The sequence below is a fragment of the Pelobates fuscus genome, chromosome 4, assembly GCF_036172605.1.
Source record: "Pelobates fuscus isolate aPelFus1 chromosome 4, aPelFus1.pri, whole genome shotgun sequence".
Classification (NCBI taxonomy): domain Eukaryota; kingdom Metazoa; phylum Chordata; class Amphibia; order Anura; family Pelobatidae; genus Pelobates; species Pelobates fuscus.
This window is the reverse complement of record NC_086320.1, coordinates 285,718,534-285,743,400: the sequence shown is the minus strand read 5'-3', so window position 1 is coordinate 285,743,400 and position 24,867 is coordinate 285,718,534. Positions and strand designations below refer to the sequence as shown.

General features: G+C 47.3%; 1 protein-coding gene across 1 annotated transcript in view; it reads right to left on the bottom strand.

Moving 5' to 3' along the window:
- The window catches only part of CPNE4 (copine 4), a 457,901-nt gene that overhangs the window by 131,475 nt on the left and 301,559 nt on the right, over positions 1-24,867 (bottom strand). Inside the window, exon 9 of the mRNA XM_063452171.1 lies at positions 5,137-5,223. Coding sequence (XP_063308241.1) covers positions 5,137-5,223 — 87 coding nt within the window. The remainder of the gene's footprint in view (positions 1-5,136; positions 5,224-24,867) is intronic.

The window sequence follows — 24,867 nt, the reverse complement described above, 5'->3', positions numbered from 1 at the left end:
GTGTCGGCTAGAGTGCTTGGAGGCCTCAGGAAGCGCTAGGAGCATCCATTAACGGAGGTACCCAGTCGGGGTGCCAGGCGATCCGTTACATTGGTGGCAAGCGGTGGGATGGCGTCCTAGTGCGAGGTAAAGCAGCTCAGAGACACTGTTTGGATTTACAAATTGAGGGCAACGCTAGCACTCGTGCAGCGCCCCTGGGAGCAGACTAATATGGAAGGTTCTAGCTCTGGAGATGATTGGCTGGCCGAGGTGAGGCAGCGAGTGGCCGAGTATGGGGATGATATACCCATGGAGACACGCCGGGTGATCTGGAACCAGGTCATGGCCGAGCGAAACACAAGGCTGGACCGAGAATTCCGGTTGGCGAAAGAGAGGAAGTATGCTCAGCAGCAGGAGCGTTACAGCAGCCGAGTAGAGGCTGCATCCGAGGAGGTTAGCCGTCTTTCCCTGAGGCGGCGGGAGGAACCCGAAGTGGGGGTCCTCATAGACTGGTCCTGTGAGGAACCACAACAGGCAGGTAGAGATAGGACCAAGGTCTCTCCACCGGGATGCTGGGCAGCCGGCCCAGATCCCCAGCAGCAGCCAGAGTTGCCAGGTGGGGAAGCAGGTGGCCCTTACTCACAAATGTTGAGGGGCCTCACGGATTGGTCCTGGGAAGACCCACAGATGGCAGGTGGAGATGGGACTGCGGTCTCTCTACCGGCCCTACAGGGATGCTGGGCAGTCGGCCCAGATCCCCAGCGGCAGTGTGCATTACAGGGAGCTGAAAGTGCCGTTCTTGCTCCCCAGCGGCAGTCTACGGTGCAGGGAGAGGAGCCTGTTATCCCCTCTCCCCAGCGGTTGAAGGTGTGTAAGGGAGAGGAGTTTGTTATTCCCTCTCCCCAGCGGCAGCACAGCTCACCAAGGGGAGACAGTAAGCCCCTCACCAGCGCAGATGGGACCGTGGTCTCTGCGCCCTGCCTACAGGGAGTACAGAGGGTCAGCCCTGCTCCCCAGCGGCTGAAAGTGGGTAAGGGAGAGGAGTTTGTTACCCCCTCTCCCCAGCGGCAGCTTAGCACACCAAGGGGAGACAATAAGCCCCACACCAGCGCAGATGGGACCATGGTCTCTGCGCCCAAGTTACAGGGAGCTGAAGGGGCCGTCCTCCCTCCCCAGCGGCAGTGTGATTTGTTGGGAATTGGGAGCCCAGTCTCCATTCCCCAGCGGCAGAGTATCCAGCAGGGAATGGAGAGCCCAGCCCCCTTTCCCCCTCAGCAGGACTCTGTGCTGGGAGGAGAGACAGTCGGTCTCCCTCCGCAGAGACGGGAAGTATGTATGGGAGAGGAGATTGTTACCACCTCTCCCCAGTGGCGGATCATTAATGTACAGGGAATAGAGAGCCCAGTCTCCATTCCCCAGCGGCAGAGTGTTCTAATGGGAGAGGAGCTGGTTACCACCTCTCCCCAGCGGCAGCTTAATGTACCAGGGGGAGACTGTAAGCCCCACACCTGTGCAGATGGGACAGTGGTCTCTGCACTTCCAGCACAGGGGGTAGGGACGGTCGGTCCTGCCCCCCCACGACAGGGCTGTTTAGCCAAAGGGGAGACAGTCTGTCTCCAGCAGCAGAGCTGTGTACCCAGAGGGGAGACGGTCGGTCTCCCCCTCCCACAACCAGGCTCCAATCAGGCTACTTCAGTGGTAGCACTGGCACCAGGGCAGAGTACCGCTGGTCTCTGCCCACTCAGCAACCCACCAAGGCAGACTACCAGTCCCCCACACAGCCGTGGTGAGGCACCTGGACCTGGACAAAGTTCTCCTCTACCCAGGTGTAGTAACCAGTTATTGTGGGTGGGAGGTACTGCTGTTTGTGCTTCATGGGTGGGTTGCTGGACTAACCAGGGCACTGACCGGCAGGAGGTCAGATACCCTGTTAGTCTGGGGGGTAAAGGGGAGAAGTGTGGCGAAACCGAACTCGCCACGTGTCCTTGGAGGGGGCTGCTTGCCCGCCTCTTGCCTTTGGACTATGGACCAGACCTTATGTGAATGTGTTAACCCAGATAGTTATGCCATGGAGCCCATTCGTGTAGTTAAAGACTTCGGCTCCGTGGCGAGTGAACTGTGTGAGTAGGATCTGCGCGCTATTCGGTAGTTTTGTGCGCGCAGATCCCAGCTATCTGGGGATATGTGAAATGTCTGTGTGTTATGGATAAAAAGTAACTTTCTGTATTTTAAAGTATTTTATGTCTTTTACTGTCTTTTTGTCTGCCATGTGGGTAATGGAGTTTTGCCTCAGTCCTTGGAGATAATTAGATTCCTTCCTCAATTATCTCCAGGCCAGAGGGGAGGGATTGTGAGGCATTGTGGGAGGTAAATGGTCTGAGCTGGAAAGTCATGCTAACAGGGGTTTTAAAAGATACTTTACTAACTTTTGAACCCCTGGTCTGATTCATGCCATTTTTTAATATGTTGTTCCCCTGAATGGATTGATTGTGGATATGTATTTTTATGTGAATGTGATGTATGGTTTTAGAGTTATGAAAGTTGGGTAGAAAGTATGTTTTAACTGTATGTGTAATTGGGTTAAGTGTTAATCTAAGGGGAGGAGATGTGTGGGAGGTAACATCTATGCTATTGGATATTTTACACCTCCCCTGTGGGCAGGCTTAAATGTGTAAGATGGAAATAAAAGCCAGGCTGGATGTGCCAGTCCAGAGTTCCTGTTTAACCCTCAAAGTGAAGTGTCGTCTCATTATTGGGGGAGGATTTATTGTATGCTGTTCCAGTTTGACTGCTAGGAGTGCAAACCTATTCGTATGGTTCCTATTCAACTGTCTACAGCATTCAGAGGCTTGAGAAGATTCATATGCTGAATCGGTTCGGTGATTGTGGTGTCGGCTAGAGTGCTTGGAGGCCTCAGGAAGCGCTAGGAGCATCCATTAACGGAGGTACCCAGTCGGGGTGCCAGGCGATCCGTTACACATTGTTTTACATAATAAAGGTTATTTCTATTATTCAGTGATGATTGTCTGTGTGCATTTTATTCATCATGTTTGTGTTGTAATTATGTTTCGTCAATGCCTTTTAGTTAAGGTACATACTAGATACTAGGTCTTCATAAGATCTGTAGACTTTGTTTATTAATCAGGTATTATGATGCGCAAGTGATATTGTATGGATATGACATCTTGCCTTGACAGTTTACTTTCACGAAGTTTTCCTTTTTCTTGCAGTGTAATCTGTTTTCTCTCTGGGCTTGATGATTATTTCTCTGAATGTGTCTGCTACAAGGTGGATTCGTTGGTTTCCTTGCTCTCCTGCTCGACCTCATCAAAGAAAGAGGAAGTGGAAGAGCCTGCTTAGGGGTTTTATAGTACTGTTGCTTTGTTCTGATTGGTTGTTTTGAAAAGTTCTGTTAACTGTTTCTTTGCTGCTGGAGGTTTCAGTAAAGAAAGCAAATATTCGCCTCCTGTGTTTAATAAAATTTAGATTATTCCCTCACCGAGGCTAGAATAATCCCTAATTGTTTACACATTAATATTCTAATTTACAAGGTAAACACTCACCCAAGTATCAATTTTAAGTTTCTAGCAACAAACTCGGTTATATTCATTACAGTTTACAGCAGGTGTATGAAACCTTCAACGCTCCAAATAGTATGGATTACATCTCCCCTGATTCTTTGCCAACATCATGGCTGTAAGAGAATAATGCGAGTTTTCATACACAACATCTGGAGTGCCGATGGCTGCGTACCCTGGATTACAGCAACATTTATTTTAGTGTGCGGTTGATTTTTGAAAACCTTTACTTTTAAAAATAAATTTTTAATTATATTACCTGCCTCTTAGAATACACATAGATATTTCTCAGCAAACACTTGGAGTGCAGAGCCTATTATCACAGGGGCTGATGGAGCTGAAGCTCCAGGCCCATGCCCATGGTATAGGCCCATTGAAAAAAAAAATGTTTTTTTTTGTACTGCTACTTTTTTTACATACTGTGTATGTGCAATTGTGTATCAGTGTGTATCTGCCAGTGTGTGTATTTATGAGTATGTGCCAGTGTGTGTATCTGTGTGTCAGTGTGTGTATATGAGAATGTGTGTATCTGTGTAACTGTGTGCATGTGTCAGTGTGTGTTTCTGAGTGTGTATGTGTCTGTGTGTGTGTATCTGCCAGTGTGTGTTCCTGAGTGTGTGTGTTTTTATGTATATGTGCCAGTGTGGGTATATGTGTGTCATGGTGTGTGCATGTGTTCATGTGTTAATAGTGTGTGTAAATAGTTGTATTATGTTGTGTGTGACTGTATGTGGGCGCCATGAAGGGGCACGCATGGGGAAAGGGTGGTGGGGGGGTGAGTGCAGCCACGTCCCTGAAATTAGTTTTTGCATGTTGGGATGTCTGGGAATCTAACATTGGTGCAGAGAAGTCTACTATTACATTCAGAAACCGCCATCTTAGAATGTTTGAAAACACAAATTGGAATAATAAGGGAACGTTTCAAAAATGCAGATATTGCAGAGATTTATTTGTTTTACTGGACCACAAGCAATATCAATATGTTTAATATCTTCTTATATATATATATATATACCACAAGTCACTTTATTTCTCATAATTTGAAACACTTTGAAAATGTGCAGTTTAATAAAAAAAGATAAGAAAATATATACAGTAAAGTCCTTATTCTTAGTAAATCACATGAAATATCTACAGAGTTATTTACTAAAGTGAAAATGGCCAGGAATTCAAAGTGAATTAAAAGGCAATTGTATATTTAAGACAAAATAGACTAACTGGGAAAATACTCCAACTCAGGTATGCTTGCAATGTGGCTAAAACTTTAAATTTACTTGGAATTTAGTTGGAATTCCAGACGATTCTCACTTTAATGCATAACAATGTACAATCTAAATCTAATTTAACAGAAAAAACACACAATACAACACATTATAAGTTAAAGGCCAAGCGCTGTCCCTGTTTTAAAAAACCTACCACTTCATAGTACCAGTTTATAGAAATTGATGGAATAGGTCCCAAACAAATCCCAAATAAAAATAAATCATCAAATTTATCTCATCCTTATATTCTGTGTCATCAGGAAGGTGAGAAAGCATTAAAACATTTTTTATAATTATTTAAAGGCAGCTTATTTTACCTTACACAGGTTGAGAATTACAATGCCGGAATTCTTATAATTTTTCTTTTTTACTCTGTATTTTGGATTTATGCACTCCCACTGCACCTGTAAAAATGCACACAAAATCAAAATCAATGCTATGGAGAAAATATGCACATACTAATTCAAAGAACGCATTCAGTTTTCATTATCCAGTTTTTTATAATAAATGAATTATACAACTTAAAGTCAGCCAGAGAAAGCCATGACGATTGGGTTGGCATCATGCCGACTGTACTTTAAGCTGCTTTAAAGAGTGGAGGCTATTTTATAGTTTCAGCATGACAGGATTCTGTCCCAGCAAAAATGAGTTTCCGGGTAGTGTTCCACATTCTGAAATCTGCGCAGCAGTTAAGTTATTTAGTTAGGCAATTGCAGAATATATAACTAGGGCACTAGGACCATGAACATGATCAGTGCTTCTGTGATCAGAAGTCTTGGAATCTTGAAACATGTGTTCTTGCTTACACAATGCAAATTAAGAAACAAAAACATATGCATTTTTTTTTTGCATTTGTCTTCTGTTTTTACCCCAGAACACAGATTCATATATACTGATGTTAATTTGATGAATAATAATAATAATAATTCATAAACAGGTATTGATACATAAACAGATAATCCATATCCCTTCCCATAACCAAAACCACCATATGACCACCTTTACTTGCAAGCCGATCCCAGAACATCCTAAAGAGACAACATGAGCATGGCTCCAAAGAACTGGTTGCAAAAGCATTCAGATGATCTGTAAATGGCCTCCATAGATGAAATGTTAAGCAGGCTTTGAAACAATGAGAGAATCGATTTAAGTGTAATAGTACAAGTTAAGCAGAATGAATGCGCAGTCTAGTTCAGGGTTCTACATTTATATCACTTTATCTGCATGATTGTGTAATGATAATAATAATAATTATCTCGTATAATGTATGTGGCACAAAGCGCAGACAGGTGCATACTGTTTGACTATTTCATTATAAGATCTTGCTTCTACGGAGAACCCGACTTCAGATATGTTCTGGTGACTAAACATGTGGAATGTCACTAATGAGCTAAGGGAATCAGACTGCAAAAATGTCTGGGGATATTAATATATAACCTGTGGTAAGTGCTTGCTAATATAGTGCTGTTTTGCCTAATGAAAAGAACTAATGCAAAACCAGCACACACTAACATGAGTTTTGAATTGCTTGTCAGTGCCTTTGCACGCCATATTTCTCTCCATACCTGTAGGGAGATTAATGTCATTTTTTTGTATTGCCTACCATATAATTTCTGTTCGAATTTGCAATTAAGAACTATAAAAGGGTTATCAAAGACCCTGTGCCAATATGTAATATGCCTATTGTAGTACATCCACTTTATTAGCCATAGGCAATTCTGCTTGTTCTAAAAAAGTAAGATATTGTAAATCAGAGTGGATCTGTAAGGACCAGTGTTTTAATGCCATAGACCAGGGGTAGGCAACTCCTATGATGCTTTGCCAGTATTATGGCTGTAAGAGCATTATGGGAGATGTAGTCCACAACATCTGGCGTGCCGAAAGTTGCCTACTCCTGACATAGACCAAAGCCACCCTTGGAATTGGCAGGTCTGCCAGCACGGGGGATTTGCAGGGCCAGTTTTGTTCCTCCATAAGAACAATCTAATGTAGTGACAGGTAATGAAATGTAATGCAGCAAGACAGAGGTAAATGTCAGCAAAGGCAATAATGGTATGGGAAATAAACCATTTTTACTCAATTATCAAATAATTCATCAAATTAACATCAGCACATGCTTACAAAAGTGAATTGTAGACTCCTGGAAAATATATTGTAAAATGTAGGTTTAAATGATTAATTGGAAAAAAAAAAAGTTGAATCGTGGTCCTACATTTTGCATAATTCATGATTTTATAAACCATATTTTAGAAATTGACTATGACTATGACTAAACGTGAGGACTCAAGGTCACTTGTTTCCAAGGCATGTGTATGTAATTTTATATTATTAACAAATGCAACATCAAAAATCCATGTTGTATTGACTTAAATGTGACCTAGGAATTAAGGAAAACATCCGACTAAGAGGTTGCCCTTTCTATGGCCCAGTTACCTTCTCATTTGTACTTTGTACAAATTTGTACTTTGATAAGAGTCACCAAGTTCCTTGATCATACGGGGAGGGCTGGCAAGGGGGCGTTTGAGCCCCCAGGCCACAGGTATAAAGTGATTTGTGGGTTGCTGCCCGGTCAGAATAATACTAAATATATTATGTAACTAGTATTTTGTTACTATTGTAGTCCATTTGTTAAAATGTACTGATTTGGTCTCAACTTGGGCCAAATGTAGCCATCCCTCCACTGGACCATAAAATGATCTTGTGAGGTCTCTTCTTTTGATGGTTTATTTTGTCCCTTTCTGCACATAGCGAGAAGCAATGGTTCTTGCACCATCCAAACACACAGAGATCAAAATATAATACCAATTCTTGATATTCATAACATGTTTGCAATGTTTAGTATGTTCCTGATAGCCAGAATATTTCAAGCACACAGAGTAATGCATATAAATCAGAAATCGTCACATCACAATTGTACTTAGTGTTACATTGAAAGATAAGTAGGATTATGGAGAAATGTCATTACAGATAATTTTTTACATTTCTGTTGTTATATTGACAGCATACCTTGTGATAATTCTACAAATCAATGGCTTCCCTTATGCTATTAAACCGCAGACTTCAATGGAACCTTTGTAAGTCAAACCTTCACTCGGAACATCTTAATAACTGTTGGATATATACTATTCTTTCAGGGATTTCCTTCTTATGCTTGGAATGTTGAAAGTCAATTAGTTTTTTTTAAAAAAAGGACATTTTGTCCTATATTACCTCTTTACAATCTGCAGCTGCCAATTTCCCCTTTTGCCCCAAAGCTCAATTATCAGTCTAGTGTAATGGATTTTCTGACTGAACTAGCAGACAGCACAGGCAAACGTGTATCTGGGAAATTCTCCAGCAGCTGCTCCTCTAACCTCAAGAGAACACTGCTTTACCTTCAAAACATCGTGTTCTCAATGAGACAGTTAACAACACGTGATAGATAAAAACATATTTTCAGAGCAGCTTCCAGATCGTTATTGCAGAAGACATTCATAGCAATGATGTGTTCACTGCTTTTCAATGTATTTCTCAGTCACCTGGCAATTGTAGCGTTTATGGCACACACAAGCTCAATCAGACGTGGAATGGTGAAATGTTTTGCTTGAAAAATAGTTTAATGTAATTTTTTTTGCATTATTAAGTGGTTTGGTATTACTGTAGTTTTAGCGGGGATATTAACTTCAACCGTATTGCTGAAAACCTATCTTACCCTTATATAATGCAAGATGGGCTCCAGCAAATATACAGAATAAAACAAAATAACAAAATATTCATTGAATGTTTAGCAACTAAATTACATGAAAATATATAAACATTCCCCCTGATCTAGTATAAAGTAGAAATATGGCAATCACTACGGCCCAGAATGTCCATTCTTCTCTGTAAGGTGATGTAACAGGAGTAGCACTTTATTACATAACACAAAGCAAAGTAGTAGTCTCGCTATAGCTCATCTCCATGCATAGTACAAAGCTGAGTAATTTGTCATGTTAGCTCTGCCTAAAGGAGAGTAGTGATGTACCGAACTGTTCGCCAGCGAATAGTTCCCGGCGAACATAGCGTGTTCGCGTTCGCCACGGCGGGCGAACACATGCGCGGTTCGATCCGCCCCCTATTCGTCATCATTGAGTAAACTTTGACCCTGTGCCTCACGGTCAGCAGACACATTCCAGCAAATTAGCAGCAGACCCTCCCTTCCAGACCCTCCCACCTCCTGTACAGCATCCATTTTAGATTCATTCTGAAGCTGCATTCTTAGATAGAGGAGGGAAAGTGTAGCTGCTGCTCATTTGATAGGGAAATTGATAGCTAGGCTAGTGTATTCAGTGTCCACTACAGTCCTGAAGGACTCATCTGATCTCTGCTGTAAGGATAGCACCCCAAAAAGCCCTTTTTAGGGCTAGAACATCAGTCTGCTTTTTTTTTTTTTTTTTTTCTGTGTAATGTAATTGCAGTTGCCTGCCTGCCAGCTTCTGTGTCAGGATCACAGTGGATACTGTGCCCACTTGCCCAGTGCCACCACTCATATCTGGTGTCAAAATAGCTTAAGCTTGCATTTAAAAACAAAACATATTTTTTTCACTGTAATAGATTGAATTGGCGTTAGTTGTCTGCAAGCGTCTGGGTGTCAGGCCTTCACGTGTACTCTGCCAACCTCTGCCAGTGTACTTTGCCACTCATATCTGGTGTCACTATAGCGTGCCTTTAAAAAGAAAAAAAGTTTTTCACTGTAAGCTAATAGCAGTCAGTGTCCTCAAAGCGGGTGTCAGACCTTCAGCGTGTGCTCTGCCAACCTCTGCAAGTGCACTTTGCCACTCATATCTGGTGTCACTATAGCGTGTCTTTAAAAAGAAAAAAAGTTTTTCACTGTAAGCTAATAGCAGTCAGTGTCCTTAAAGCGGGTGTCAGGCCTTCAGCGTGTACTCTGCCAACCTCTGCAAGTGCACATTGCCACTCATATCTGGTGTCACAATAGCTTTGATTTCAAAAACAAATTTTTTTTATAGATTGAATAGCAGTTAGTTGTCTTCAAGCGGGTGTGTCAGGCCTACAGTGTGTACTCTGCCAACCTCTGCCACTGCACAGTGCCACTCATATCTGGTTGCACAGTAGCTTGCACGCATAGTACCACTAATCCAAAAAAAATTACAGGCAGAGGCAGGCCACCCTGCAGGGGCCATCGTGGTCGTGGTGCTGTGATTCCCTTTTGCCCTAGAATAATGCCCAGTTTTCAGAGGCCACGTACCCTGAACTTGAAAAGTTCTGAGGACATAGTTGACTGGCTAACACAGGACACCCAATCTTCTACAGCTTCCGCTCGGAACCTTGACGCACCATCCTCCTCCAGCTTAGCTTCGGGCACCTCTCAAGATACCACTCAACCGCCTGCCGCCACCACCAACACTAGCACCACAGCCGCTTCACTTGGTATGTCAGAGGAGTTATTTACACATCCGTTTGAAGAAATGAGTGATGCGCAAGCATTATTGCCAGAGGATGTAGATAACAGGGATATATCTCAGGCAGGCAGCATTACACACATGGACGTACGGTGTGATGATGATGATGTTGTACCCGCTGCTGCTTCCTTTGCTGAGTTGTCAGATACAAGTGAAGCGGTTGATGATGACGATGCGTCCATGGATGTCACGTGGGTGCCCGCTCGGCAAGAAGAAGAACAGGGCGAAAGTTTAGATGGGGAGACAGAGAGGAGGAGGAGGAGACGAGTTGGAAGCAGGGGGAGGTCGTCACAAGGAGCTAGTGGCACAGTCAGACAGCATGCATCGGCACCCGGGGTCAGCCCGACAGCATGCCAATCAACGCATGCTGTGTCCACCACCAGAATGCTGTCATTGCAGAGCTCAGCAGTGTGGCATTTTTTTTGTGTGCCTGCCTCTGACAACAGCGATGCCATTTGCAACCTGTGCCAAAAGAAACTGAGTTGTGGGAAGTCCAACACCCACCAAGGTACAACTGCTTTGCGTAGGCACATGATCGCACATCACAAACGCCTATGGGATCAACACATGAGTACAAGCAGCACACAAACTCAAAGCCGCCATCCTCCTCCTGGTCCAGCATCTTCAGCCACGTCAACCACTGCTGTCCTCCTTGTTCCCTCTCAACCATCCGCCACTCTGTCTCTCGCCTTGAGCAGTTCCCGCTCATCTGCCCACAGTCAGGTGTCTGTCAAGGACATGTTTGAGCGTAAGAAGCCAATGTCAGAAAGTCACCCCCTTGCCCAGCGTCTGACAGCTGGCTTGTCTGAACTATTAGCCCGCCAGCTTTTACCATACAAGCTGGTGGAGTCTGAGGCGTTCAAATTTTTTTTAGCTATTGGGACACCGCAGTGGAAGGTACCCGGACGAAATTTCTTTGCACAAAAGGCAATCCCCAACCTGTACTCGATTGTGCAAAAGGAAGTAATGGCATGTCTGGCACACAGTGTTGGGGCAAGGGTCCATCTGACCACTGATACCTGGTCTGCAAAGCATGGTCAGGGCAGGTATATCACCTACACTGCTCATTGGGTAAACCTGCTGACGACTGCCAAGCATGGAATGCGTGGCTCTGCAGAGGAGTTGGTGACACCGCCACGACTTGCAGGCAGGCCTGCTGCCACCTCCTCTACTCCTCCTACTCCATCCTCTTCCATAACCTCCTCGGCTGAGTTCTCTTCTGCTGCTGCATCTTGCACCACATCAACGGCACCCCCCCAGCTCCCCAGGTACTATTCCACATCCCGGACAGTGGCGTCGCTAGGGGGGGGCCAGAGGGGGCCATGGCCCCCCCTACATCATGCTGTGCCCCCCCTTGGGCCCCCCCAAATGCCAGCCTGCTGGCCATGTGTTTAAATTCTATTCCCTCGGGCTGTAACAGTGTGTGACAGCCCGAGGGAATGCAGGAGAGAGGAGCTGGAGCGGTGCTGGGGGCTGTCTGTGGCCGGAAGGAGCACTGACAGGCTCCCAGGCACAGGCCCCGCCCCAAATGAAGCCCCACCTCCCGAAAATAAGCCCCGCCCCCGCCGTTAAGCAGCAGCCCATGCTGCTGCTGGAAAGGATAGAAGATGGCTGTCTGACCCCCAGCAACAGGCTCCAGTTACAGGTAGGCTTAGTGAGTGAGTGAGTGTGTGTGTGTGGACTCAGCCTCCCTACCACCCTCAGCCTCACCACCCTCAGCCTCCCTACCAACTTCAGCCTCACCAGCCTCCCACACCACCTTCAGCCTCCTCAGCCTCACCACCCTCCCCACCAGCCTCAGCACCCCACACCACCCTCAGCCTCCCCACCCTCCCCAATACCCTCAGCCTCACCACCCTCCCCACCACCCTCAGCCTCAGCACCCTCAGCCTCACCACCCCCACCACCCTCAGCCTCACCACCCCACCACCCTCAGCATCACCCTCCCTCACCACCCTCAGCATAACCCTCCTCACCATCCTCAGCATCACCCCCCCACCCCAACCACTCCCAGCATCACCCCCTCACCATCCTCAGCATCACCCCCCACCCTCACCCCCCTCAGCCTCACCCCCTCACCACCCTCAGCATCAACCCCCCTCCTTCTCACATCACCCCCTCCTTCTCACATCACATCACCCCTCTCCTTCTCACATCACATCACCCCCCTCCTTCTCACATCACATCACCCACCCTCACTCTCACATCACCCCCTCACTCTCACATCACCCCCCTCACTCTCACATCAACCACCCCTCACTCTCACATCAACCCCCCCTCACTCTCACATCAACCCCCCTCCACTCTCACATCACCCCCCCTCCACTCTCACATCACCCCCTCCTTCTCACATCATCCCCCCTCCACTCTCACATCAACCCCCTCCACTCTCACATCAACCCCCTCCTTCTCACATCACCCCCCCTCCTTCTCACATCACCCCCTTCCTTCTCACATCACCCAGCTCCCTCTCACCATCACCCCGCTCTCCCTCTCACCATCCCCCCCCTCACACCATCACCCGCCATACACACAACACACTTCAGTCTCAGACAAAAACGCAAACATGCTCACAGAGACATACATTCTCACACACAAGGATACTCTCTGTCAGACACACTCAGGCACATACACAGGTAAACTGTGCATCAATGTGTATATGTGAAACTTTTTTGTTAGTGGGGCCTCATGTTTGAGTTACGCCTAAGGCCTCATAAAATCTAGAGCCGCCTCTGCAGTCTCTGTCTGTGTCTATGTCTGTGTGTGTGTGTATGGACTCAGCAGTCGGTGTGTGTATGGGCTCAGCAGTCGGTGTGTGTATGGGCTCAGCAGTCGGTGTGTGTATGGACTCAGCAGTCGGTGTGTGTATGGACTCAGCAGTCTATGTGGTCTATGTGTCTTTGTGTGTATGGACTCAGCAGTCTGTGTGTCTTTGTGTGTATGCAGGGCCGCCATCAGGGCATGACAGCGGCAACGGTTGTCATGGGCCCGGCGGTCCTGGGGGGCCCGGACTGCTCAGGTCGTCCGGGCCCCACATTCAGTGGGAACATACCGGGTCGCAGGGGGCCCTGCGACCCCGGTATGTTCCCACTGGGCCAGCCTCTTCTCCTGGGGGGCCCAGCAGCCGGTCACCACAGGGCCCCCCAGAGGCTGGCCCTGCTGACACCCGGCGGGCGCGCGAGGGAGCACTCTCCTCTGAGTGCTTCCTCTTCAGCTCCCTCGCGCACCGTACTGATGCCGGAGCCGGAAGATGACGTCATCTTCCGGCTCCGGCATCAGTACGCGGCGCGCGAGGGAGCTGAAGAGGAAGCACTCAGAGGAGAGTGCTCCCTCGCGCGCCCGCTGGGTGTCAGGAAATTTGAGTGAGTGGGGGTGGAGGGGAGAGGGAAGGGAGGAAATTTGAAGGAGGGGGGGAGGGAGGAAAGAAATTTGAGGGGGGGGATTTGAATGAGTGGGGGGGAGAGGGAAGGGAGGAAATTTGAGGGGGGGAGGGAGGAAATATGAATGAGTGGGGGAGAGAGGGAGGGAAGGGAGGAAATTTGAGGGAGTGGGGGTGGGGGGGGATTTGAATGAGTGGGGGGGAGAGGGAAGGGAGGAAATTTGAGGGAGGGGGAGGGAGGAAATATGAATGAGTGGGGGAGAGAGGGAGGGAAGGGAGGAAATTTGAGGGAGTGGGGGTGGGGGGGAATTTGAATGAGTGGGGGGGAGAGGGAGGGAAGGGAGGAAATTTGAGGAAGTGGGGGTTGGGGGGATTTGAATGAGTGGGGGGGGAGGGAGGAAATTTGAGGGGGGGGGGGAGGAAATATGAATGAGTGGGGGGGAGAGGGAGGGAAGGGAGGAAATTTGAGGGAGTGGGGGGGGGGGATTTGAATGAGTGGGGAGGAGAGGGAGGGAAGGGAGGAAATTTGAGGGAGTGGGGGGGAGAGGAAGGGAGGAAATTTTATGGGGGAGAGGAAGGAAATTTGGGGGGGGGAGAGGAAGGAAATTTGAGGGAGGGGAGGGAGAGGTAGGAATTTGAGGGGGGAGAGGAAGGGAGGAAATTTGAGGGGGGGGGGAGAGGAAGGGAGGAAATTTGAGGGAGGGGGGAGAGGAAGGGAGGACATTTGAGGGGGGGAGGAAGGGAGGACATTTGAGGGGGGGGAGAGGAAGGTAGGAAATTTGGGGGGGAGAGGAAGGAAATTTGAGGGAGGGGAGAGGAAGGAAATTTGAGGGAGGGGGAGAGGAAGAAAATTTGAGGGAGGGGGAGAGGAAGGAAATTTGAGGGGGGAGGGAGGAAGTAAATTTGAGGGGGGAGGGAGGAAGGAAATTTGAGGGGGGAGGGAGGAAGGAAATTGGAGGGGGAGAGGAAGGAAATTGGAGGGGGTGAGGAAGGAAATTGGAGGGGGAGAGGAAGGAAATTGGAGGGGGGAGAAGGAAGGAAATTGGAGGGGGGAGAAGGCAATGAGAGGGAGGGGGAGAAGAAGGAAATTGGAGGGGGGGGGGAGAAGAAGGAAATTGACGGGGGTAGGGGGAGAGATTGACATCCATCACACACACACACAATGCACCCCTTGCACGCAGAAAAACACACAATGCATTACACACAGACACACATACACAAGCAATGCATCACTTACACACAGCAACACACAATGCACCCCTTCCACACACTCACTGCATCCCATACATACACAAACTCACCTTGCAGCCCTTACACATACAAACACAGATTCACACAATGCATTCCTTACAAACATCAGGACATCCCCCCCCCCCCACACACACCCCTGTGAACAAACTCATTCGTGGAACATGAAGGTGGACCCTGGGACCCAGACCTTGAGCTGTGTAAATGGCCCTCAAAAAATGGAGCTGCTTCCCGTTCTCCCAGAACATTGATTTTTGTGACCACAGTTACAAACCGCCTCCAGAGAGCCTGTTCTACACCAGACCAGTGGAGCCAGACGGCAGCTGAAGCCCATCATCATCCTCATCTGGTTGTAAGTAGGCAATCTAGTATATTATTCGTGGCACTAATCTTTAATTTACCTCACATTAAAGGGACACTATAGTCCCCAGAACCACTGCAGCTTAATGTAGTGGTTCTGGTGTCTATAGCCTGTCCCTGCAGGCCTTTTATTGTAAACACGGCGGCACTGCAGCACTGTGTTAGTTAACATGGCAGATCATATGGGTGGGGCACTGTGATGTCACATGGGGGGGCGTCAAACTTTACTTTTGCCTAGGGCGGCAAAAATCATTGCACCGGCCCTGCAGACACTGCATCCCTGTGGGCGGACTCGGGGGGGGGGGGGGGGGGGGGGGACTCGGGTGCAGGCGCCAGGGGGCCCAGACCTTGAGCTGTGTCAGGGGCCCCAAAATTTCTGATGGCAGCCCTGTGTGTATGGACTCAGCAGTCTGTGTGTGTATGGACTCAACAGTCTGTGTGTCTGTGTGTGTATGGACTCAGCAGTCTGTGTGTCTGTGTGTGTATGGACTCAGCAGTCTGTGTGTGTGTTTGTATGGACTCAGCACTCTGTGTGTGTATGGACTTAGCAGACTATGTGTGTGTGTATGGACTCAGCAGCAGGACCGCCATCAGGGCATAACAACCATAACGGTTGTCATGGGCCTGGGGGGCCCGAACTACTCTGGCAGTCCGAGCCCCACATTCCTTATGTGCACTTATATATATTTTTTGCTATATATATGTGCACAGAGGGCCCCCTGCTACCTGTACATTGAAGAGGGGGCCCAGCAGCACACTCTGTCCTCCTTTCCAGCTGCTCTCTGTCTAACTTCCCTACGCTCTGCGGCCGCCAGCGCGTTGCCATGGGTTACCATGGCAACGCTCCGCACAGCACGCAGACCTGTCTCGCGAGAGTTAGTCAGAGAGGAGCTGGAAAGGAAGACAGTGTGTGCTGCTGGGCCCCCTCTTACATAGTTACATAGCTGAAAAGAGACTTGCGTCCATCAAGTTCAGCCTTCCTCACATATGCTTTTGCTGTTGATCCAAAAGAAGGCAAAAAACCCAGTCTGAAGCACTTCCAATTTTGCAACAAACTAGGAAAAAATTCCTTCTTGACCCCAAAATAGCAGTCAGATGTCTCCTTGGATCAAGCAGCTATTAGCCCACTAATTACAAATTGTATCCCTGTATGTTATGTTTTTGCAAGTATTTATCCAATTGCAATTTAAACATCTGTATAGACTCTGACAAAACCACCTCTTCCGGCAATGTAACGTGGCTGGCTCGCTCCACCATGCCACCGGACCACCAGGGAATGCGATCTCCCCCCTCCCTGGCACAGTAAGAACCAGGGAGGGGGAGGGGGGGGAATTGAAATATACACAAATAAATAAATAAAATACTCCCCTCCCCCCTATTTTACACACACACACTGCATCCTTACAAGTACACACTCTGCACTACACACACTACATTCACTAAACACACTCTGCACTACACACACACACACTACATTCACTAAACACACTCTGCACTACACACACACACACTACATTCACTAAACACACTCTGCACTCACACTACATTCACTAAACACACTCTGCACTCACTACAAACACTACATTCACTAAACACACTCTGCACTACACACACACTACATTAACTAAACACACACACACACTACATTCACTATACACACTTTGCACTACACATACATACACACACACTACATTCACTAAACACACTCTGCACTACACATACTCACACTACATTCACTATACACTCTCTGCACTCACTACAAACACTACATTCACTAAACACACTCTGCACTACACACACACTACATTCACTAAACACACTTTGCACTACACACACACACACTACATTCACTATACACACGTTGCACTCACTACACACTACATTTACTAAACACACTCTGCACTACACACACACACTACATTCACTAAACACACTTTGCACCACACACACTGCATTCACTTTACACACGTTGCACTCACTACAAGCACACTACATTCACTACAAACACACTACATGCTCTATACACACTACATTTACTATGCACACTACATCCACTACAAAAACACACACTCTGCATTCACTATACACACCTACATTCACTACACACACACTCTGCATCTAATGCATACATACAAACATTACATACATTACACAAAACGTACAATCTGCATCCACTATACACACTGCATCCATGACACACATACCGCATCCACTACACACATTCTACATCCACTATACACACTGCATCCATGACACACATTCTACATCCACTATACACACACACACCCTTCATCCTTGTGGGCAGCTCGGGGCTGGCCCTGGAGGCCCAGATCTTGAGCTGTGTCAGGGGCCCTAAAATTTCTGATGGCAGCCCTGCTCAGCAGTCTGTGTGTGTGTATGGACTCAGCAGTCTGTGTGTCTGTGTGTATGTCTTTGTGTCTGTGTGTGTATGGACTCAGCAGTACGTGTGTGTGTATGGACTCAGCAGTCTGTGTGTGTGTGTGTATGGATTCAGCAGTCTGTGTTTGTGTGTGTGTGTGTGTGTGTGTATGGACTCAGCAGTCTATGTGTGTGTATGACCTCAGCAGTATGTGTGTGTGTGTGTGTATGGGCTCAGCAGTCTGTGTGTGTGTGTGTGTGTGTGGACTCAGCAGTAAATGTGTGTGTATGGACTCAGCAGTCTGTGTATGTGTGTGTGTATGGACTTAGCAGTCTGTGTATCTGTGTGTGTGTATGGACTCAGCAGTGTGTGTGTGTGTATGGGCTCAGCAGTGTGTGTGTGTGTATGGGCTCAGCAGTCTGTGTGTGTGTGTGTGTGTGTGTGGACTCAGCAGTAAATGTGTGTGTATGGACTCAGCAGTCTGTGTATGTGTGTGTGTATGGACTTAGCAGTCTGTGTATCTGTGTGTGTGTATGGACTCAGCAGTGTGTGTGTGTGTGTATGGACTCATCAGTCTGTATGTGTGTATGGACTCAGCAGTCTGTATGTGTGTATGTATGGACTCAGCAGTCTGTGTGTGTCTGTATCGTATCTAGGACTCAGCAGTCTCTGTGTATGGACTCAGCACTCTGTGTGTGTGTGTGTGTGTGTGGACTCAGCAGTCTGTGTGTCTGTCTGTGTGTATATGGACTCGGCAGTCTGTGTGTCTGTCTGTGTGTATATGGACTCAGCAGTCTGTGTGTGTATGGACTCAGCAGTCTGTATGTCTGTGTGTGTGTGTGTATGGACTCAGCTGTCTGTGTGTTGGATTCAGCAGTCTGTGTGTAAGTGTAAAAATCAGCCTGTGTGCATTCAGCAACGTCTGTGTGCATTCAGCAACGTCTGTGTGTGTGTGTATTTAGAAGTTTCTCGGTGTTCGTATTTGTGTACTGTGTGAATGTACTCAGCAGTATATCAATAATTACAATTTTTATTCCTGTGAGTTGTTGTGTAGGAAGGGCCCCAGTGCACGGTTTTGCCCGGGGGCCCTTAACACTGTTAAGATGGTACTGCTTGTGTGTGTCAGTGAGCTTCTATTTATTGAGCATGTGTGTGTCCCTGAACTTCTTTGTAGTGAGCCTTGTGTTTATACAAGTGAGTTTGTCTGTAGTAAGCCTGTGTGTGGGTCAGAGAGGTTTTTGTCTGTCAGTGAGCCTATTTGCGCATGTCAGTGAGCTTGTGTGCTCACTGTACTATATATATATATTGACCTGTAGGAATGGCATACATTTTTTTTCCAGGGCTGCTTTCCAGTTTGGCTCTGCCAGCGAGTGCGCATTACCGCTGAATCATCTGTGTGAGCTGCCGCACACTTTAGCCCTGTTACACGCATCTGGGAGCTGCTGTTGACAGGTACTTGTAGTCTAGAGATTGGGACATGGGGTATATGCTCAGCTATCTGTATAATACTATAGTGCTGTTCTCTGTATAATACAGGTCTGTGTCTGTATAATATCCTGGGACAATCATTGTTCCCTGTATAGTGCTGCTCTCTGTCTTGGGATATTATACACAAACAGATCTGTATTTACAGAGAGCAGCACTATACAGGGAGCACTGACTGTCCCATGATATTATACACACAGCCATGTATTATACAGAGAGCAGCACTGTACAGGGAGCGCTGAATGTCCCAATTTCTCAAATGTTGGCAACTATGGCACTATATCAAGGGAAATGTTTGTTTTTTTAATAATCCCTGGTGGAAAATAATGAATCCTCCACCAGGGATTATAAAAAAACAAACAAAAAAAACCACATTGTGTCGGGGGCGGGGCTTAACATGCGGCAGGGGCGGGGTCAAACTGCGGCGAGGGCGGGGTTAAATGTGCCCCCCTACTTTTGTCCCTGGCCCACCATGTGCCCCCCCTAAAAATTAATCCTAGAGACGCCACTGATCCCGGATACGGCAGTGTCACGCCGTCTTGGGTTTGACTTGCTTGAAAGCAGAGAGTCACACCGGACAAGCACTCCTGTTCGCCCTGAATGCACAGGTGGAAAAGAGGCTGACTCCGCAGCAACTGGATATCGGCAAAGTGGTTTGTGACAACGGAAAAAATTTGTTGGCGGCATTGAAGTTGGGCAAGTTGACACATGTGCCGTGCATGGCACATGTGTAAAATCTGATCGTACAACGCTTTGTGCATAATTACACAGGCTTACAGGACGTCCTGAAGCAGGCCAGGAAGGTGTGTGGCCATTTCAGGCGTTCCTACACGGCCATGGCGCACTTCACTGGTGAAACATGCCAGTGAGGCGCTTGATTTGCGACAGCCCGACACGTTGGAATTCAACACTCCTAATGTTCGACCGCCTGCTCCAACAAGAAAAAGCCGTTAATGAATATTTGTATGACCGGGGTGCTAGGACAGCCTCTGGGGAGCTGGGAATTTTTTTGCCACGTTACTGGACGCTCATGCGCAATGCCTGTAGGCTCATGCATCCTTTTGAGGAGGTGACAAACCTAGTCAGTCGAACCGAAGGCACCATCAGCGACATCATACCATTTGTTTTCTTCCTGGAGCGTGCCCTGCGAAGAGTGCTGGATCAGGCCAGAGATCAGCGTGAAGAGGAAGGGTTGTGGTCACCATTACCACCAGAAACAGCCTTATCAGCATCGCTTGCTGGACCTGCGGCAACGCTGGAAGAGGATTGTGAGGAAGAGAAGTCAGAGGAGGAATGTGGCTTTGAGGAGGAGGAGGAAGACCAACCACAACAGGCATCCCAGGGTGCTCGTTGTCACCTATCTGGTACCCGTGGTGTTGTACGTGGCTGGGGGGAAGAACATACCTTCATTGAGATCACTGAGGAAGAGGAACGGGAAATGAGTAACTCGGCATCCAACCTTGTGCAAATGGGGTCTTTCATTCTGTCGTGCCTGTTGAGGGACCCTCGTATAAAAAGGCTGAAGGAGAAGGACCTGTACTGGGTGTCCACGCTACTAGACCCCCGGTATAAGCAGAAAGTGGCGGAAATTTTACCAAATTACAACAAGTCAGAAAGGATGCAGCATTTGCAAAATAAATTAAAAAGTATGCTTTACACAGCGTATAAGGGTGATGTCAAAACACAACGGGTAATCTAACAGGGGAAGAGGTGAAAATCATCCTCCTCCTCCCACGACCACGCCGGCAAGGACAGGACGTTTTAAAGACGTGTTGTTGATGGAGGACATGCAGAGCTTTTTAAGTCCTATGCATCGCCACAGCCCTTCAGGGTCCACCCTCAGAGAAGGACTCGACCGACAGGTAGCAGACTACCTCGCCTTAACTGCAGATATCGACACTCTGAGGAGCGATGAACCCCTTCACTACTGGGTGTGCAGGCTTGACCTGTGGCCTGAGCTATCCCAATTTGCGATAGAACTTCTGGCCTGCCCCGCTTCAAGTGTCCTGTCAGAAAGGACCTTCAGTGCAACAGGAGGTATTGTCACTGAGAAGAGAAGTCGCCTAGGTCAAAAAAGTCTAGATTACCTCACCTTTATTAAGATGAATGAGGGATGGATCCCGAAGGGACTGACAGTGGGCGATACATTCGACTAAAAAAGGCCTGATGAGATGAGCTGCCTTGGGCTAAAAATGGTCCACACGCGGCTGTATTTTAGCTCTGAATGCCGGTTGACTTATCCGCCACCAACTATGGTTCAAGCCGCAATGTTTTAGGGCACTTTCTGCCTGGGAAACAAACATCAATTTTTACGGCCGCTGCTACAGCAGCGGCTGCAACAATACCTAATTTTTCAGGCATGTGTACATGCCTAATTTTTCGGCCCTCTGGTGCTGCACTGTGGCTTCAAAAACCAAACCAAAAAAATTGCACATAACCGGGATTAAACTGATAGGAATAGTACTACTTAACACACAACTCCTATCTGGTGGCACATTAGATTGCACGCGCAGTGCCCCAAATTTGAAGTAGGAGGACCAACCAAGCATATTTTTCCATCTCCCAGTTCCTAAAATCGATGCCATATACACGTCCCCTGATAGGGCGCCAGCTCGTTATTCTCTTGGGCGCCAGCTCGTTATTCTCTTTTTCACTTCACTAGGCACACTTTACTGCACTATGGGCACTTAGACCCACTCTTTGTCTTGCACACTGTTATTCCTAGCCAGCATATGTGATGGGAAATCAGGCAGTCATCTAAACGTTTAGATTGAGCTTTAGCTTAGAACACCCTTGAAGGCGATTAGGGCTAGTTTAGAGGATTCTTCTTAGACCTCTCTGAGTCTTTATAGCCCTTCTACCTATCCAGCATTTCTGGAAACTAGCTAAGAGAAAGGGTGTCTGTGTGTCTGTGATACATTTAACTTTATATCACCTTATTGACACTTTATCACTCCGGTCTCCATACTCTCTGCCTATACCCATCTATTTAGAGGGAATTTCCTTGCCCCTGCTAATATTATATAATGGGTAATAGTATTACCATTATTACACAATTAGGTCTCTGAGGACAAGTGTCAATCCATATCTGCCAAGTGACCCTATGTAGGGGGAACAGTCCCTATTCTGCTCTGTGTCAGTGTGTATCAGGGGCTCTCAGGACAGGTGTCAATCCATATCTGCCAAGTGACCCTATGTAGGGGGAACAGTCTCAATTCTGCTCTGTGTCAGTGTGTATCATGGTCTCTGAGGACAGGTGTCAATCCATATCTGCCAAGTGACCCTATGTAGGGGGAACAGTCTCTATTCTGCTCTGTGTCAGTGAGTATCATGCTCTCTGAGGACAGGTGTCAATCCATATATGCCAAGTGACCCTATGTAGGGGGAACAGTCTCAATTCTGCTCTGTGTCAGTGTGTATCATGGTCTCTGAGGACAGGTGTCAATCCATATCTGCCAAGTGACCCAATGTAGGGGGAACAGTCTCTATTCTGCTCTGTGTCAGTGTGTATCAGGGGCTCTGAGGACAGGTGTCAATCCATATCTGCCAAGTGACCCTATGTAGGGGGAACAGTCTCTATTCTGCTCTGTATCAGTGTGTATCAGGGGCTCTGAGGACAGGTGTCAATCCATATCTGCCAAGTGACCCTATGTAGGGGGAACAGTCCCTATTCTGCTCTGTGTCAGTGTGTATCAGGGGCTCTGAGGACAGGTGTCAATCCATATCTGCCAAGTGACCCTATGTAGGGGGAACAGTCTCAATTCTGCTCTGTGTCAGTGTGTATCATGGTCTCTGAGGACAGGTGTCAATCCATATCTGCCAAGTGACCCTATGTAGGGGGAACAGTCTCTATTCTGCTCTGTGTCAGTGAGTATCATGCTCTCTGAGGACAGGTGTCAATCCATATCTGCCAAGTGACCCTATGTAGGGGGAACAGTCTCAATTCTGCTCTGTGTCAGTGTGTATCATGGTCTCTGAGGACAGGTGTCAATCCATATCTGCCAAGTGACCCAATGTAGGGGGAACAGTCTCTATTCTGCTCTGTGTCAGTGTGTATCAGGGGCTCTGAGGACAGGTGTCAATCCATATCTGCCAAGTGACCCTATGTAGGGGGAACAGTCTCTATTCTGCTCTGTGTCAGTGTGTATCATGATCTCTGAGGACAGGTGTCAATCCATATCTGCCAAGTGACCCAATGTAGGGGGAACAGTCCCTATTCTGCTCTGTGTCAGTGTGTATCAGGGGCTCTGAGGACAGGTGTCAATCCATATCTGCCAAGTGACCCTATGTAGGGGGAAAAGTCTCTATTCTGCTCTGTGTCAGTGTGTATCATGATCTCTGAGGACAGGTGTCAATCCATATCTGCCAAGTGACCCTATGTAAGTGAACAGTCCCTATTCTGCTCTGTGTCAGTGTGTATCAGGGGCTCTGAGGACAGGTGTCAATCCATATCTGCCAAGTGGCCCTATGTAGGGGGAACAGTCTCAATTCTGCTCTGTGTCAGTGTGTATAATGGTCTCTGAGGACAGGTGTCAATCCATATCTGCCAAGTGACCCTATGTAGGGGGAACAGTCTCTATTCTGCTCTGTGTCAGTGAGTATCATGCTCTCTGAGGACAGGTGTCAATCCATATCTGCCAAGTGACCCTATGTAGGAGGAACAGTCTCTATTCTGCTCTGTGTCAGTGTGTATCATGGTCTCTGAGGACAGGTGTCAATCCATATCTGCCAAGTGACCCTATGTAGGGGGAACAGTCCCTATTCTGCTCTGTGTCAGTGTGTATCAGGGATCCTTAGGATAGGTGTCAATCCATACCTGCCAAGTGACCCTATGTAGGGTGAACAGTCCCTATTCTGCTCTGTGTCAGTGTGTATCAGGGTCTCTGAGGACTGGTGTCAATCCATATGTCAAGGAGTCAATATGTCATATGTCAGGTGTCAATCCATATCCATTGTGATTTAGGAATGTTAGGTGATTTCTGCCCTATGGATTAAAACCAGACTCTGCATCAACTGTGTAATTTTCCATGGGAGTTTTGCCATGGATCCCCCTCCGGCATGCCACAGTCCAGGTGTTAGTCCCCTTGAAACAACTTTTCCATCACTTTTGTGGCCAGAAAGAGTCCCTGTGGGTTTTAAAATTCGCCTGCCCATTGAAGTCTATGGCGGTTCGCCGGTTCGCGAACATTTGCGGCAGTTCGTGTTCGCCGTTCGCGAACCGAAAATTCTGTTTTCGCGATATCACTAAAGGAGAGCAGTCACTTCCCTGAGTGAGGTGTTTCTGCCCCAAATATAAAAGTGCTAAATTTTATCGAAATCAACACTTTTGGTAAAGTGTCACAAATATGAGTCTCCAGACACATAAAGCTATTCAGCAAGCTGAAGCCCTTCATGTGTGTTTTGAGTGTTTCTTTAAGTTCTTGATGATCCCTGGCCACTAGGAAGAGAGAAAACTTTCCTTGTCTTGGGTTTTCACATGAAATTGCAAGGCAGTATTTAACCCCTTAAGGACACATTACATGTTTGGTCCGTAAGGGGTTAAAGTAATCATAATCCAAACTTCATGGAGTATTTTACCTCCAGTAATGTGGCCAAAGTCAGAAGACATTTTCAACTTAAAACCAGGCCTCCTGACTGTTTTGGCAAGACAGTCCTGATTTGCGGGTCTTGTCTCGCCATCCCCAAGAGCTGGACACCAGGTAACTGTCCCCAACAAGCATAGCACAAGTGCATCATTAGATGTGCTCACGCTATT